The sequence below is a fragment of the Mustelus asterias genome, chromosome 26, assembly GCF_964213995.1.
Source record: "Mustelus asterias chromosome 26, sMusAst1.hap1.1, whole genome shotgun sequence".
In the NCBI taxonomy this organism is placed as follows: Eukaryota; Metazoa; Chordata; class Chondrichthyes; order Carcharhiniformes; family Triakidae; genus Mustelus; species Mustelus asterias.
The window spans coordinates 27,870,162-27,887,171 of record NC_135826.1 but is presented as its reverse complement, the minus strand read 5'-3'; the positions used below and the strand labels follow the sequence as shown (position 1 = coordinate 27,887,171).

At 41.4% G+C, this 17,010-nt stretch overlaps 1 protein-coding gene across 12 annotated transcripts in view; it reads right to left on the bottom strand.

Annotated features, from left to right (window-relative positions):
* Nucleotides 1-17,010, bottom strand: part of LOC144479533 (casein kinase I) — a 109,778-nt gene that overhangs the window by 24,262 nt on the left and 68,506 nt on the right. For all 12 annotated transcript variants that reach the window (XM_078198326.1, XM_078198331.1, XM_078198327.1 and 9 more), the window contains 4 exons: nt 10,559-10,707; nt 6,705-6,939; nt 5,083-5,168; nt 717-801 (listed from right to left, as the gene is read on the bottom strand). In XM_078198326.1, the coding sequence (XP_078054452.1) occupies nt 717-801; nt 5,083-5,168; nt 6,705-6,939; nt 10,559-10,707 (555 nt within the window). The remainder of the gene's footprint in view (nt 1-716; nt 802-5,082; nt 5,169-6,704; nt 6,940-10,558; nt 10,708-17,010) is intronic.

Sequence of the window (17,010 nt, the reverse complement as noted above, 5' to 3'; positions counted from 1 at the left end):
ACCTTAGGAGGGTATTGGCCTTAGAGAAGGTGTAGCACAGAATTATAGCAAAGCTAAATAGGTTAAATTCTGAAGACAGTTGCATTGATCAATTCTGTTCCCTTTGCATAAAAAAAGAGTGGATTGAACTGAGGTGTTTAAAATGATCAAGGAATTTAAAGGAATAAAGTGAGAGAAATTACTTCCTCCGGCGAGAGCCTAGAATAAGGGGATATAACTTTAAAATTAAACTTAAACTATCAAGGTGTGATGTCAAGAAGCAATTCTCTTCACTGCATCCCCACCACCCCATCCAAAACAATAGTTGAAACTTGGTCAATTGAAAATGTCAAAACGAAGACTAAGATATTAAGCACAAATCTACCATGGTCTAATTGAATGCTGGAACAGGCTCAGGGGGCTAAATGGCCTATCCCTGTTCCCATGACACTCCTACCGCCCTTTGAATGAGACACTGAACTGAAGAGTGATCAACTCAAGAGGACAAAACACTCCTGATGTCCTGGGAAACATTCCTCTCTCAACTAAAATATAGAATAACTGGTCTTAATCACATTCTTGTTTACTACAGACATAATAACTGTGCGTTCCCTATTAACTACGGTTACAACACTTCAGAGAAGTTCATCACATTTGAAACACTAAGATGACAGAGAAGCGCTGTATTAATGCAGGACTTTTCATTCTTTGTAGAGGTTGCTAAAAAGGATGCAAACCTGGGAAGTTGTCACATAAGACTTCAATTGGGGTAGCTCGTTTGGTGTCACCTATTTTCTGATACCTTTCTTTTAGTGTGTCAGCCTGTAACAGACAGAAGGCAATTATAAGTATAATTAGATATAACAAGTTAAAATTAATAGAACACTTCCAAATTTTTATACTAAACAAGATCTTCCGTTGCATTACTCAGTCACAGGACTGAGTTACTGTCATTACTGTCACAGCTAAAGTGCAACATCTGAATTGCGATGACTAAAAGCAAGACCGGAAGCAGTGCAAAATCTATATGAAATATGCACTTTTCAGAAGGCGTTTAATAGATAGTGGACAACTATTAAGATAGGTAATTTTGAACTTTACTAGGTATCTTTAGCTATTCCATCCACAAGACTAGAAATTAATTTTGGCAATGTTAGCAAACAAGTGCTTGCACAATGTTCCTCAAGTCTGTTTAACGTGAACACTATCCTGCTCGAAGCAAATATATTAACATTGGCAGTTAAACAACACTGTGGGCAAGATCCGCTGTCTCGCAGAGAAAGTACAATAAAGAACGTGTAAAATGATGAATGGTGGCTACTCTCACACATTGCAGCAATGGTGGTTATTTGGACACACAGAAGACCAGTTATAGGGCAACAGTACACAATGTTGCAGTGTACTTTACAACAAATATTTGAGGATGAACATGCAGAATGAGTCGATTATTTTATATGAATTTCACTAATGTGGGAAAACTCTTTCTAATGGAGAAAATTAATTGGATACCGAGGCAAGTTAGAAACTCATCCACATTAAAAAATATCATGTTCTTTTTAAAATGTGGACAACAAATTAAAAGAACCAAGGAACGATAAATTAATTCAGTAATAACAGAGGGGAATTATGGAATACTGTAACTAATTTCAGATGAAAATGAATTTAGTGAACTACTGAACAGTTTAAATACATTCATGACAGCATAGAAAATGAACCAAACTAGTTAAGAATAGTGAAGGCAATGGGACAGATTTTAATGTGGGGAGATTCTAAACTTCACCTAATCATTTCAACCATCCAGCAGGAAAATAGTAAATGACTGAAGACACAAAGTTTGCCATAAATGAGTAGAAACAGTTCAGATAAGGTTCATTTAACTCATTGCTGGGATGAGGGGCTTTAGCTTATGAAGAAAAGTTGAACAGATTGGGTCTGCAGCATTGGATTTTTAGGAGAGAGGTGATCTTATTGAAAGGTCCTGAGGAGCCAGGCAGGACAGATACCTGGAGGCTGTTTTCTCTTATGGGGAAGACTAGAAGTAAGCAACACATTTTAAAAATAAGAGGTCCTCTTTTTAAGACAGTAATTAGGACTTTTTTGTTCTCGAGGGAAGTTAGTATGCTGAATTATTTTTCCCAAAAAGCAGCAGAGGTTGGGGTCACTGATTTTATTCAAGACCAAATTAGATAGATTTTTGATGAATAAGGGAGTGAAGGGAGGGGGCAAACAGGAAAGTGGCATTGAGACCACATATTAGCCATGATCTAACCAAGTGCCACAATCCAGCTCCTAAACCCTGTGGCATGAATGACTTTGAACCTGGAAGGAAATCTTAGTAACCAGCACAATATCAGGGTAAGGAATAGACACATTTATTTTAAAATAAAGAGGGAAGAGGAAGTTTCCTCTCCCAAAATGACAATTAATAGATTGATAGAAACTGTAAAACAAACGTCCACTTCTGCCAGTGCAAGAAGCACTGGGCTACCAGAGGGGTCTGAAGTGATAGCGCAAGCGCCTGACATTTAAACAACTGGTTTCAAAACAAGGCAATACTGTTGATTCTGAACTTATTGCCCATCTTCTGTTGCTCCAAAGAGGAAATGGGGATCTTCGTCTTGAACTTCTACAATGCACATTATGGTGATGCCCCTGTGATGGTAGAGAATTCCTGGGCTTACATCCAGTGACAACGAGGAACTAAGTATTCACAAGTTAGGACAGGTGCAATTTGGAGATAGTATTCCCATGACATTATTGATCTTGGTTTTGATAGTGGTTCCAGGTCTGGATAGTTGCTTGGTGAATTACAACAGTGCTTGATGCACTTACAATATCCCTGTGGTGGAGGGGGTAGATATGGGCAGCACAGTGGTCAGCACTGCTGCCTCACAGCAGCAGGGACCCAGGTTCTATTCTGACCTTGAAGTGACTGTCTGTGTGAAGTTTGCACATCCTCCGTGTCTGCATGGGTTTCCTCCGGGTGCTCTGATTTCCTCTCAGTCCATAGATGTCAGGTTAGGTGGATTGGCCGGGCTAAATTGCCCCTTAGTGCCCAAAGATGTTTGGTTAGGGGAATTGGTGGGGTAAATATATGGGGTTATAAGGATAGGGCCTGGGTAAGATCAGTGCAGACTTCATGGGCCAAATGGCCTCATACTGCACTGTAGGGATTTTATGATTACATTCAGTCAGGTGCCAAGCAAAATGGGCTGCTCTCTCCAGGATATTGCTAATACTTAAATGTTATTGCAGCTGCATCAAGGCAAGTGGTGAGAATGCCATCATATCCCGACTTGCATCTTGCAGAGAAAGACTTTTGAAAGGTCAGAGCATTAACCACAGGTCATTCTACCCTTGGTGTTGATGTGGCTGGACCAATGAAGCTTCTGATCAACAGCAACTCCCAAGATGTTGATTGCTGGGAGACTCAGGTGATGGTAGTTCCATCGAAGTTCAGGTGTTGGTTGGATTATTATGTTGGACACGGCTACCTACGTTGCATTTATGCTACGCAAACGTTACCTGACATTTTCCAGCTGATTAGATGTGACAGAATTGCGGTCATATTACTGGAGGAGTAATCCATAGGCCTAAACTAATAATCCAGAGAACATGGATCGGCATGTAGATACTTAGCTTAATTAGTCAAAGCAGATATTATCAGATGGGATAAAGGAATGGAACATTTAATTTTGAACAAAACGCGTTAATAGGAGCGTACAGCTACAATAGTCATCACGAATGGCTATTAAAGAATCTAATGGTTTTCTTTTGAAAATGGTCACCAGATTTAAAAAAATAAAGATTTGAAAGCTCAACTAATTCTTCTGATTTTCATGTTTTTGAAAGATACTTGCTCACTTGCCTTCTCTGAGCAGTCCTAAAAAGAGTCTCTTTAGCAATGTGCATGTGTTGAAGCGTGTAATCAAAGCTGTAAATGCAATCGGATTAAAGGATTTGCAACTCATTTCCACATTCTCAATTTTTCAACATAGAGATCATTTTTAAAAAAAACGTTGATTAAAAGTCCACATTGATTTTCAGTTCGAGAAAAATCAGTTATACTTAATTCTGGGCATCAAAGTTCAAATTGATAAGAATACAACATAACAAAAAAAAAAACTGGGAGGAACGGCCGTTAAAATAACAAGGACAGAAAATGCTGGAAAATCTCAGCAGGTCTGACAGCATCTGTGGAGAAGAGAGAGTCAAATGTTGAGAGTCTGGATGACAAAGGGTCATCCAGACTCGAAACGCTATCTCTATTCTCTCTCCACAGATGCTGTCAGACTTGCTGAGATTTTCCTAGCATTTTCTGTTTCAGATTCCAGCATCCGCAGTATTTTGCCTTTAGCCATTAACATAAAGTGCAATGTTAGAGTAGCTGACGGCATATTGATTCCCATGCTTGGAACTCCCCCAAAGCAAGGTTTCCATCCAGAATTTTAGATTTTCCTCTATTTTGGCAGGGTGATGCTGAGTGGAAACTAGCTACTTCAGAATGAGAAAGAAACTGGAAGGTAACTCAGCCCTGCGTAGTTCTTCGTGAGAAACTTAAGAGCAGTACTTTGAAAGACGCTCATTTGCTCATCTCCTTAGCTGTACCAGCCTAGCATACCCAAAGAAGGGAAGAAGCAATTTGGAAACACCAACTCCTGCCATCGACTGAAAACGTGTCAGGAATGGTTGAGTTTGTGCACTTGGCCAACATTGTGGCCACTGCCTCCACAGATGTGCGGGAAGTACTCCCCCTAGTGGAGTGGCGCAAATAAATTCAGCCTTTCAGAAATGGAACAAAGGAGGAACATCTTACTCATTCATATTCAATTTCTCTTCCCCGGAACTTGAGCCAAAAGGTTCATGCCGAGAGTAATCCCTTTAGTTTTATAATGATACAGTCAATCACTCAGCAATATAACAGGAAAAATGAGACAAGTATATAAAACAGGAATTGATTGCAAAAATGATTTAAAGCATCATTTCCATGCTGCCCATTAACAAATCTTACTACTGAATTTCGTAAGTGTAATGGGGCATATAATAGAAAGATCGCTTACTCGCACGGATGGTGTAAACCCATCAGACTGGAGTTTCACTCACCTTTAGACCTTGCCAAGGCAAACTACCACGCAGGAAGTACATAAACATGTGCCCTAGTGCTTCGAGGTCATCCCTTCGACTTTGTTCTATGAAGAAAATAACAAGAACATAAGTAAACTTATCTCAGCAAAGTTAACATCCAAGATGTCAAATTCCACAATGTGTGTAGTTTAGCCATTTGGCTAAGTGACATTGCATTTTTCAGAAAGGTTTACATAACTATGTTTTTGTTGGGATATGACAAGGAGGGAGAGGGGGATAATCAGTTACAAACTTTTTAAAACAGCAACTTCTCTTTGGACTTTTGATTCCAGTGCACACAAAACTAATTTCCAACTGAAATCATAGGCAGTCCTCAAATCAACTGGAAGTTCATGGAAAGGACCACTCTCTTAAATGAGTATCCCATCAACCAACATGTCACCTTACACAACAATGTCTGGTAACATTAGCACTGCAAAATCAAACCCTTGTAATCCATGCCGCTGTAACTTTCTCACTGGAGGTAACACAAACCCTCCCTAGTAACACTAAATAAAATAAACCTCAGACCATGTGGCGTAAACCAGGCTCATTAACAATAAAATTAATACTAGCTGAAGGTCAAGACGACAGATTCCACAAGAACACAATTGCAACTAGTTTCAACACAACTATTTTCACAACTAGTTAATTACACTGTTTGAGAACACAAATGGCGAGACAAAGCTTTATTTTTGGTGAGAATGCGATGTCTGATATCAGTGGAAGGAGGAAAAGGTTTTCGAACAAGGCCTTACATACAGCAGGATCAGCTGATCAGGATGGCTTTACATGCAAAAATTGCTAAAGGGACTCGATTGCTTTCCTCCACCCAATTCTAACCACAGGTTTATGCTTGATGAGCTGGATAATCAATTTGTGTAAAAAATGCGTGGATCAATTGATCCATTCTCAACAACAATCCACTGTAAACACTGCTCGAGTAATTCCTAACAAAATAGGCTCAGTGTCATCCTTTGGTTTATAATGCTCCAATGCAGTACCTTGGGACATTTCATTATATTAAAAGTTATAGACAGTTATAGAATCCTACAGTGCAGAAGGAGACCACTCAGCCCATCAAGTCTGCACCGACCACAGTCCCACCCAGGCCCTATTTCCCGAACCCCATGCATTTACCCTGCTAATCCCCCTGACACTAAGGGTGAATTTATCATGACCAATCCACCTAACCTGCACATCTTTGGATTGTGGGAGGAAACCGGAGCACCCGGAGGAAACCCACGCAGGCATGGGGAGAATGTGAAGACTCCGCATAGACAGTGACCCAAGCCAGGAGTCGAACCTGGGTCCCTGGCCCTGTGAGGCAGCAGTGCTAACCACTATACCACCATGCTGCCCTAAATTGTCTAGAATCCTTTAAATACATTCTAATAGCCAAGGGGATATAAAAGTAATCAACAAAAGTCTGGTAAAGCAATCACTGAAGTTAGCAATGGATGATATCTTGAAGTATGAAGCAGTGTTGAGGAACATGTAGAACAACTGTTCCACTCCCAGTCACTTCTCAGAAGGCACATAGAAAGACGCTTCTTCATAAATCAGTATTTCCCTTTCAAATCATACCAGCAAGAAATTACCTTTGCCTAGGTGTGTGTTTATGCTCATATATCGTGCTGTCCCGGTTAAGCTCTTGTGCTCTCGGTATGGGATGTGCTTTTTGGTCTCTGGATCAATGTATTCCTTGGCAAGGCCAAAGTCTATGATGTGAATGGTATGTTGCCGTTTGCTCCCTGGACGACCAACTAAGAAATTCTCTGGTTTAACATCTCTGTATATTAAACTTTTGCTGTGTACAAATTCCATCCTTGTAATCTGAAAAGACAAGGTAACAATGTGGATTAGGCAGTTACTTCAACACTCAAGTTAAATCAAAATTGTGCAGCAACTTCAAGTTCGTAAGTGATACCATCAAATAAACTAGAACAGCTTTAAAGTAATAGTTAAGATGAATACTGAAAACTGTCTCTTACAACCTTTTTCTCCATGCTCCAATTCTCTGGCTTGCAGTCTCTGTGTAGCTTGTACAGTTTTCATAAAAGCCTCGGATTCTCCATCATACTTTTAAGAAACAGGTTGCAACTTATTCTAAGGTAAAGGCAAAATACTGTGGATGCTGGAATCCGAAACAAAAACTCCTGGAAATCTCAGCAGGCCCGACAGCATCAGTGGAGAGAAAATAGAGCCAATGTTTTTGCCAAAGGGTAATCCTGACTTGAAACGTTGGCTCTATACACTCTCCACAGATGCCGTTAGACTTGTTGAGATTTTCCGGCATTTTCTGTTTTTGATCAAACTGAACTCTGCTTGGACTGGATTAAAATGCCTCCCACTCTAAGAGCACCCTCTGCTGCATCAGTGCGACAGATTTTCCATCTTTCATGCGAGTTATCCTGTGATGTTGGTGAGATTGACAATTGTCAGCCTTGTGCTTTAGGCTCATGTCTGCTGGGAAGGAGGAGGATTAAAATTGTTCAAACTCACTTCACAATGGGCCCTTGGAGCCTACTGAAGGAGAATCTTCTCATTGTTCAGGGCTGGATTTGAACAGACTGGAGAGCTGGAAGCCCATTAACTGAACAATTGCGCTCAGTTGTCACAAATACAAGCTTAAGCAATTAGCAACAGGGAAACTTTTATGAACATATGTGAATAAGCAGTTCTTTAATTATAGTTTGAGATGCACTTCAGAGAAGTTCCACCTCATTTATGAATTTGGAGCAATAAGATGTTTGTGTTTTCATAGAATCCTACAATGCAGAATGAGGCCATTTGGCCCATCGAGTCTGCACCAACAACAATCCCACACAGGCCCTATCCCCATAACCCCACGCATTTACCCTAGCTAGTCCCCCTGACACTAAGGGGCAATTTTAGCATGGCCAATCCACCTAACCTGCACATCTTTGGACTGCGGGAGGAAACTGGAGCACCCAGAGGAAACCCACGCAGACACGGGGAGAATGTGCAAACGGCGCATAAACAGTGACCCACCTGGAAATTGAACCCAGGTCCCTGGCGTTGTGAGGCAACAGTGCTAACCACTGTGCACCGTGCTACCCAAAGACTATATTGCTTACCACCTTAGAATCCAGCTACTTGGGTGCAGGAAACAGCAGTTGGTGGCAGCTCTGCTCACCTTAAAGTTGAACTTACAACATGCATTGATTAAATATTTATTTTCAGAAGCAACAAGGAAAAAAGATAAAGTCCCCCCCCAAGGAAAACAATGATTGGATTTAGAATGGAATGGAACTGAACTTTTGAGGCATCATATTTTGTAGGTTGTATAAGAATTATCTCTTGGTTCAAGTACAACAGCATTGTTACGGGCTTTTCTATATTTTGCAGTCAGGGAATTAGTATATTTGAAAGAGAAAATCTAATCAGGCAATTGAAAGAAAAAAAATTAAATCATAAGGGGCATAATTTCAATACAAAATATGTGTCTCCATGCCACTTTAAAAGCAAAAGTTATCACACAAGATCCTATCCTACCATCAGGGCTTTTAAAAAAAAATGAACATTATTTCCTTGGAGACTTGCTAATTTGGATGAGAAAGATGCTCAGCTGATATCAGTTACAGACCAGTTGTCAAACAATACAAATTAGCGACCTGGATTTTGCAGTCAGTGGCAAGAGGACGGTGTTCACTGCTGACCTCGAAAAAAGCTGCTCTCAAAGATAGACATGTGGAGATGCCGGCGTTGGACTGGGGCGAACACAGTAAGAGTTTTAACAACACCAGGTTAAAGTCTTTAACCTGTTGTTAAAACTCTTACTGTGTTTACAAAGATAGAGTCAGAGGTTTACAGCATGGAAACAGGCCCTTCAGTCCAACTTACCCATGCTGCCCTCTTTTTTTTAAAACCCTGAAGCTAGTTCCAAATCCCTCTATACCCATCTCACCCATGCAAGTCTAAATTGTATCCGCCTCTATTACTACCTCTGGCAGCTTGTTCCAGACTCTCACCACCCTCTGAATGAAAAAAATTGCCCCCTGGACCCTTTTGTATCTCTCCCCCCTCACCTTAAACCTATGCCCTCTAGTTTTAGGCTCCCCTATCTTTGGGAAAAGATATTGGCTATCTCGCTGATCTATGCCCCTCATTATTTTATAGACCTCTATAAGTTCACCCCTCAGCCTTCTACGCTCCAGAGAAAAAAGTCCCAGTCTATCCAGCCTCTCCTTATAAGTCAAACCATCAAGTCCCGGTAGCATCCTAGTAAATCCAGGATAAGATCTAGCAACCTCTATCCTATTATGATGCCAATTACATCCTGGTACCAGCCCCAGGGGATCTCTAACATCTGGGAACAATGAAATCAACAAGAGCTGAGCAGCCACTCAAATTGAGGAATTCTCACAGACAGAAAAGAAAGAGCACTGATTTTCATCCCCTTCTCATCAGTTTACAGGAGAGCAAAACAAAAATTGGGACACACAAGCTTAAGGTAGCAGCTGAAACACGCAGTCCATTCAAATTTCACTTGAACAATTTATTTGGAGGTGAGCAAGGGAACTGTCTGGAGGATATACACACCTCTATCTATTAGAGAAATGAATGATGTTCTCCAAGGGTCATACAAACATATCACATCCCACAAAGCAAAGACACAGGGAGAAAGTATCCTAATACACAGTTCCTTAAAAGTTTAGTTCCTGGCAAGTCTCTGAAATGATCAGTGACAGTGTTTGTTAAATCGCTATTTTACCACTCAAATAAAACTGACATTAAACAACCGGAAAGACATGACTGAAACTAACATATCAGAATCTTTCAACGATTTTAGATTCTTAGAAAATTGTGTTCTGGATACGTAACATTCCCACAGAATCAAACAAGGAAAAACCCCATGATGTTAAATTGGAAATTCTACGAGTTACCATGCCTCTTGAACTCCCGTGGTTATCCCTTTAGTACTTTAGAAATGTTAGTAATAGGATACTCGGAAGAAATAGTTATATGTACACTTTTTTTCCAGCCCTAGTCCACACGATACAATTGGCGAGACAAAATGCTAGCTTTCAGGCCACCTCTCATCAACAATTTTAAAATAGGGCAAAAGGAGACTGGAACAACATCAGTCAGCATATATCTCCCTTTAAACATTAGGACTGTGAGACAACTTTAAATTCCACTGTTACTATGGTATACTGTATTTTACAAAATGTACTCTTCTGCTTACGAGTCCGTGCCAAAGAATCTATATGTAGGTGATTGTACATGAAAACATATTGATTAAAACCCCATCCCAAATATCTTTTAAAAAGTACAGTATGGATGGGTGTCACTTAGCAGCTGAATTTATCGCTATAATATGTGCCACACTACATCATAATTTAGCACAATGTACAATATTCATTCACTTATGCTTCTATAAGCAGAAACGAACATAACAATTATCAATAATTTGGTTAATTGTACTTACCAACTGTATAGCTATCATTAATACGGTTTTAATGGAAAACGTTCGATCACAAAGATCAAATAAATCTTCCAAGCTAGGTCCCAGCAATTCTAGTACCATGGCATTGTACTTCCCACAAGGGCCAAAGTAGTAAACCTGAGGAATTCCCTCTGTTTTCAAAAGGAAAGAAAGAGTACATTGATGAACAGTTTATGACAAGCTCCACTTCATAAAATGATGGCCTAGTGGTATTATCACTAGACTATTAATCCAGAAACTCAGCTAATGTTCTGATGACCCAGGCTCAAATCCCGCCACAGCAGATGGTGAATTTGAATTCAATAAAAAATATCTGGAATTAAGAATCTACTGATGACCCTGAAACATTTGTTGATTGTCGTAAAGATCCATCTGATTCACTAATGTCCATTAGGAAAGGAAAACTGCCTTCCTTACCTAGTTTAGCCGACATGTGACTCCAGAGCCACAGCAATGTGGTTGACTCTCAACTGACCTCCAAGGGCAACTAGGGATGGGCAATAAATGCTGGCCAGCTAGCAACACCCATCTCCCATGAATGAATAAAACACAAAACACAACACTAAGAATATGCATAATGTCAAGAGTATCCTGAACAATGGCTATATTACAATATCACAATATCTAATGCAATCATCAAGATAGTGGACTCTAGTTCCTAGGAGACTTTTTGATATTCATTTTTCTTTGAGTTGATTAAACAAAAAGTAGGTTCAATGAAGGCAAGGACAGTGCTTACAGGTTGAGCCAAGCGCAATTAGGGTGTTTCTGAAAATGGAAAATGTAGCTGCATCGTGTTGCCTCTAGATTCTGGCCTAATTTTTAAGCTCTCCTTTTTGAACACTCCCCCCACATTCTTAATCAAACAGATGTGTTTCGGGACTTTCAGGACCATCTCCAGGATTATGCCATTTATGTATTTTATAAGCTGTAACAGAGTTCGTCAGCTGAGGGCAGGTCTGACCTGGGGAATAAAGCCTCTAAACCTTGCTAGGACAAGTTGAAATCATAGAATCTTACAGTGCAGGAGGAGGCCATTCGGCCAAGCGAGCCTGCACCAACCATAATCCCACCCAGGCCCCATCCCCACAACCCCATGCATTTATCCTAGCTAGTCCCCCTGACACTAAGGAGCAAATCAGCACGGCTAATCCACCTAACCCGCACGTCTTTGGACTGTAGAAGGAAGGTAAGAAGTCTCACAACACCAGGTTAAAGCCCAACAGGTTTATTTGGTAGCAAATACCATAAGCTTTCGGAGCACAGCTCCTTCGTCAGATGGAGTGGATATCTGTTCTCAAACATCATGACTACCATCTGTAGAAGGAAAGCAGAGCTCCCAGAGGAAACCCATGCAGACATGTGTAAATCCCAAGCTGACCCAAGCTGGGAATCGAAGCCGGGTCCCCTGGTGCTGTGAGGCAGCAGTGCTAACCACTGTGCCGCCCCTTAATTGCTTACATTCCCACTTAGCATCTGTAAGCAGAAAAGATGAGACCAAGTGCATAATGGTTCACTGGATTGATTCCTGGATTGAGGGCTGTTTTATGAGGAGAGAGTGGGTAGAATGGGCCTACATTCTTTGGCATCTAGCAGAATGAGATACAATCACGTTAAGACAATTTTGAGAGAGCTTGACAGTAGATGCTGAGAGATTGCTCCTTCTGGCCAAAGAGTGCAGAGGGTACATAGTTTCAGGAAAGGGGACCAGACATAAAAAGACAGAGGAGAAATGTTTTCATTCACTGGGGTGTGAAACTTCAGACTTTTCTATCCAAGAAGATGGATGCCTAGTGGATGAGTACACTCGAGGCAGAAATTGACAGATCTTTAGGCATTAAGGCAAGCAAGACAATGGGGATGGGGAGGCAAGTTGAGTTGAAGTAGAACATTATCTTATTGAATGGGAAACCAGGCTTGATAAGGCACATAGCTCATGCCTATTGCTTATGCTTTAATGCATATATACTACGCATATGAAAAGCTAAATCAAATTTTCTCCTGAGAATTCTGACCTATTTTCACAACTTGAATGCTATTGCATCAGTGATATTTCATAGAATACAGAGGACATGAAAAGAAATCAGCAACTTCTATGGAAATCATTGCATAAAACCTCTGCATACAGCACTTATAACCAAATAAACTTAACAATTTACAATTACAGTAATTTTAGCTGCTGAACTACTTACCATTTCAAAAATAGTTAACAATATGAACCAGCATTTTGTAATACTTTGTGTGTCCAATTAAAATTTAAAGAATTTAGACTATAGTCTAGGGATGGGCACGGTAGCACAGCGGTTAGCACTGCTGCTTCACAGCTCCAGGGTCCCGGGTTCGATTCCCGGCTCGGGTCACTGTCTGTGTGGAGTTTGCACATTCTCCTCGTGTCTGCGTGGGTTTCCTCCGGGTGCTCCGGTTTCCTCCCACAGTCCAAAGATGTGCGGGTTAGGTTGATTGGCCAGGTTAAAAATTGTCCCTTAGACTCCTGGGTTGTGTAGGTTAGAGGGATTAGCGGGTAAAATATGTGGGGGTAGGGCCTGGGTGGGATTGTGGTCGGTGCAGACTCGATGGGCCGAATGGCCTCCTTCTGCACTGTAGGGTTTCTATGATTTCTATGATAGTGAGACAGTTTGTCAGATTGAGTTTAAATGTTAGGTGGTCAGGTGGAGTGGGTGGCAAGGGCAGAGGAGAATTCCACTTTGGAACCCTCTTCATGATTCAGAGTAATTGCACGGAGTGCCGCTCAGCCACAATGATGGACTAGGCTAGTTTGCACCAAGTTAACTGATCTCAAACGGGGATAGTAAGGATGCTACCATTAGCCTCAACATGTCACAGACCGGAAGGAATATTCAGGCAGGATATACTTATTCAAAACACTGGTTCCTTGATTTTTTTAATAAGGTCACCAACAGGTAATAAGGTTAGAGATATCAAACATGGGTAGGAATGTTCTGTATTCTCTGCATCATGAGACAGAAACCAAAGAAAACACATGAACGGTAGAGTAGGGACCAGTAGAGTCAGCATAGAATCCATACAGTGCAGCACAGTGGTTAGCACTGCTGCTTCACAGCTCCAGGGTCCCGGGTTCGATTCCCGGCTCGGGTCACTGTCTGTGTGGAGTTTGCACATTCTCCTCGTGTCTGCGTGGGTTTCCTCCGGGTGCTCCGGTTTCCTCCCACAGTCCAAAGATGTGCGGGTTAGGTTGATTGGCCAGGTTAAAAATTGCCCCTTAGTGTCCTGAGATGCGTGGATTAGTGGGTAAATATGTGGGGGTAGGGTCTGGGTGGGATTGTGGTCGGTGCAGACTCGATGGGCCGAATGGCCTCCTTCTACACTGTAGGGTTTCTATGATTTCTATGATTCTATGAAGGAGGCCATTTGACCTATCGAGCCTGTACCGACAACAATCCCACCCAGGCCCTATCCTCTTAAGCCCACATATTTACCCTGCTCATCCCCCTGACACTAAGGGACAATTTAGCATGGCCAATCCACCTAACCTGCATATTTTTGGACTGTGGGAAGAAACCAGAGCACCCAGAGGAAACCCACGCTGACATGGAGAGAACGTGCAAACTTCACATAGACAGTGACCAGAGGCTGGAATTGAACCCAGGCCCCTGTCGCTGGGAGGCAGCAGTGCGAACCACTGTGCCACCATGCAGCCCTGCCCCAGTTGAATAAGTGCACCAAGGTCAATATGGTTGTGGTCTAGTTAGCACTAACGGTGCTACACTATTTCTGGAGTTAAGAGAAAAAACAATAGCGAAACACTGACCCTTAAAAGTGCAGCATACAGTGGGGCATTACAGAAACAATGCATGCAATTCACTTTATTCCTACCATCTCCCAAAAGCTAACTGGCTGAACACATGAACATACAAACCGGAGCAGACGTAGGCAATTCGAGTCCCTCAAGTCTGCTCCGCCATTCAATAAGATCATGGCCGGGCAGTTTGTATTTCCAATTCCACATTTCCATCTATCCCCAATAACCTTAGATTCTTGTTGGGCAAGGAGCATCTACCCCTGCCTGAAGAATATTCAATGACCCCATTTCCATGCTCTGAGGCACAGAGTTCCCAAATCGCACAACCCTCAGAAAAATAATTCTCATCTCTGCCCTAAAAGGAAGATTCCTAATTTTAAAACAGTGCCCCCTTGTTCTGGACTTACCTACAAGACAAAATAGATCCTTTTCACATCCACCTTTTCATGACTGCCAGGATCTTACTCACCCCTCACCTTTCTAGAATCCAGTAGGAACAAGTGCAACCTTTCCTCACAAGGCAACCTGCACATTCCAGGTAGCAATCTAGTAAACCTCTGAACCACCTCTAATGCACTTACATCCTTCCCTAAATAAGGAGACCAAAATTGCACACAGTATTCCAAATGTGCTCTCCCAATGCCCTGTATAACTGAAGTAAAACATCCTTACTTTTATGTTCAATTCCTCTCAGTGGTTAGCACTGCTGCCTCCCAGTGCAAGGGACCTGGGTTCAATTCCCGACTTGGGTCACTATCTGTGTGGAGTTTGCACATTCTCCCTGTGTCTGCATGGGCTTCCTCCCACAATCCAAAGATGTGCAGCTTAGGTGGATTGGCCATGCTAAATTCTCTCTGCGTACCCGAACAGGCGCCCGGAGTGTGGCGACTAGGGGATTTTCACAGTAACTTCATTACAGTACGAATGTAAGCCTACTTGTGACTAATAAATAAAAATAAAAAAAAGGACAGCATTCCATTAGCCTTTTTAATTACTTGTTGTACCTGCATATTAACTTGACTCATACAGTAGAACATGCACCAGGGGAGGCGGTGGCATGTGATATTGTCACTGGACTAGTAATCCAGAGACCCAGGGTAATGTTTTGGGAACGCAGGTTCAAATCCCATTATGGCAGATGGCAGAATTTGAATTCAATAATATCCTGTAATTAGGAGTCTAATTATGACCATGAAACCATTGTTGATTGTTGCAAAAATCCAGCTAGTTGAAGGAAATCTGCTGTTCTTTCTTGGTCTGGCCTACATGTGACTCCAGACCCACAGCAATGTGGCTGACTCTTTAACGACCTCTGAAATGGCCTAGCAAGCCCCTCAGTTGTATCCAAATGCTGCAAAGTCAATAAAAGGGAACGAAACCAGCAAACCATCCGGCATTGACCAAGGCACCAGAAACGACAACGGCAATCTCAGCCTGCCGATCCTGCAATGTCCTCCTTCCTAACATCTGGGGCCAAAATTGGGAAGGCTGTCTCGCAAACTAGTCAAGCAGTACCCTGACATAATCACAGTGAGACCGCATAGATTGCAGAAGTCACTACAACAAGTAATCGAGGCAAACAACATAAATGCTCTGAAGGAGAAGATGGATAAACATGAGGGAGAAAGGAATAGAAAGATATGTTGACACAATTGGAAGAAGACTGGGTGGAAGCTAGTGTGGAGAATAAACAATGACATGAACCTACCAGCGAAATTAACTGTTTTTGTGCTGGAAACATCACGTAATGTATTTTTAAAGGTACTAATAAAAAGGTCAGAAACTGTCAAAAAAAACCTGGTATTATTTTTAAAAGTCTGAAAAAAGATTACACTGCTGCATTTTGTTAATCTTTGATTGAAGCTAACTGAGCCTGAATTATAAAAGCAGCTTTCTAATCACAGAATCAGCAAGGGACATAGCTACTAACCAGCATAATTCAACAAATGGATTTACTTAGTCTGAATTTGAATTTGTTTTTCTTGTAAAAACTCAACCAGAGAATTTTACATATCCACCAGTGTATTTTAATAAATTTAAATGCAGCTCTGTAAATTTATGTACTCATAGATGTAACACATGGATTAAAGAAGGTTCTAATTGGAGCGGCACTGCTTGACATTCACTGTTGTAAGCTTATAAAAAGGGTTCCTGGAACTTGTGGAACTACATTCCACCAGAAGCCAGTGTATCTCGTAGAGACATGAAACACGGAAACAACAGCTCGACTAATCTTTTAGGTTGATTTCTTATAAAAGTTTTGTTAACAGCCAATATTGAGATTGATATCCATCTGATGCATCATTACTTCACAACTTCCAAGTCATTTAACATACAGATGGGTATTTTTTCCAACCAGAAAGCAATCATAATTTTCTATCAATCAGATCTATGGACTTTGCTCATGGAAAGTCAGGGCAAAGACAACCCCTTCTCTGTCTCTTCATCCAACTAAATACTGAGAAGATAGAAGTCATCGTCTTTTGCCCCCCCCATAGCTTGGCTGCCAACTCGATTACTCAAGCCGCTGGCTGAGGCTAAACTAAACTCCTAGCAATTTGCCATCCTATTTGACTCAGAGCTAGCTGCTGCCCCATATCCTCAGTCACAAAGATCGCCTACTTCCATCTCAATAACATTACTAATCTCCAAA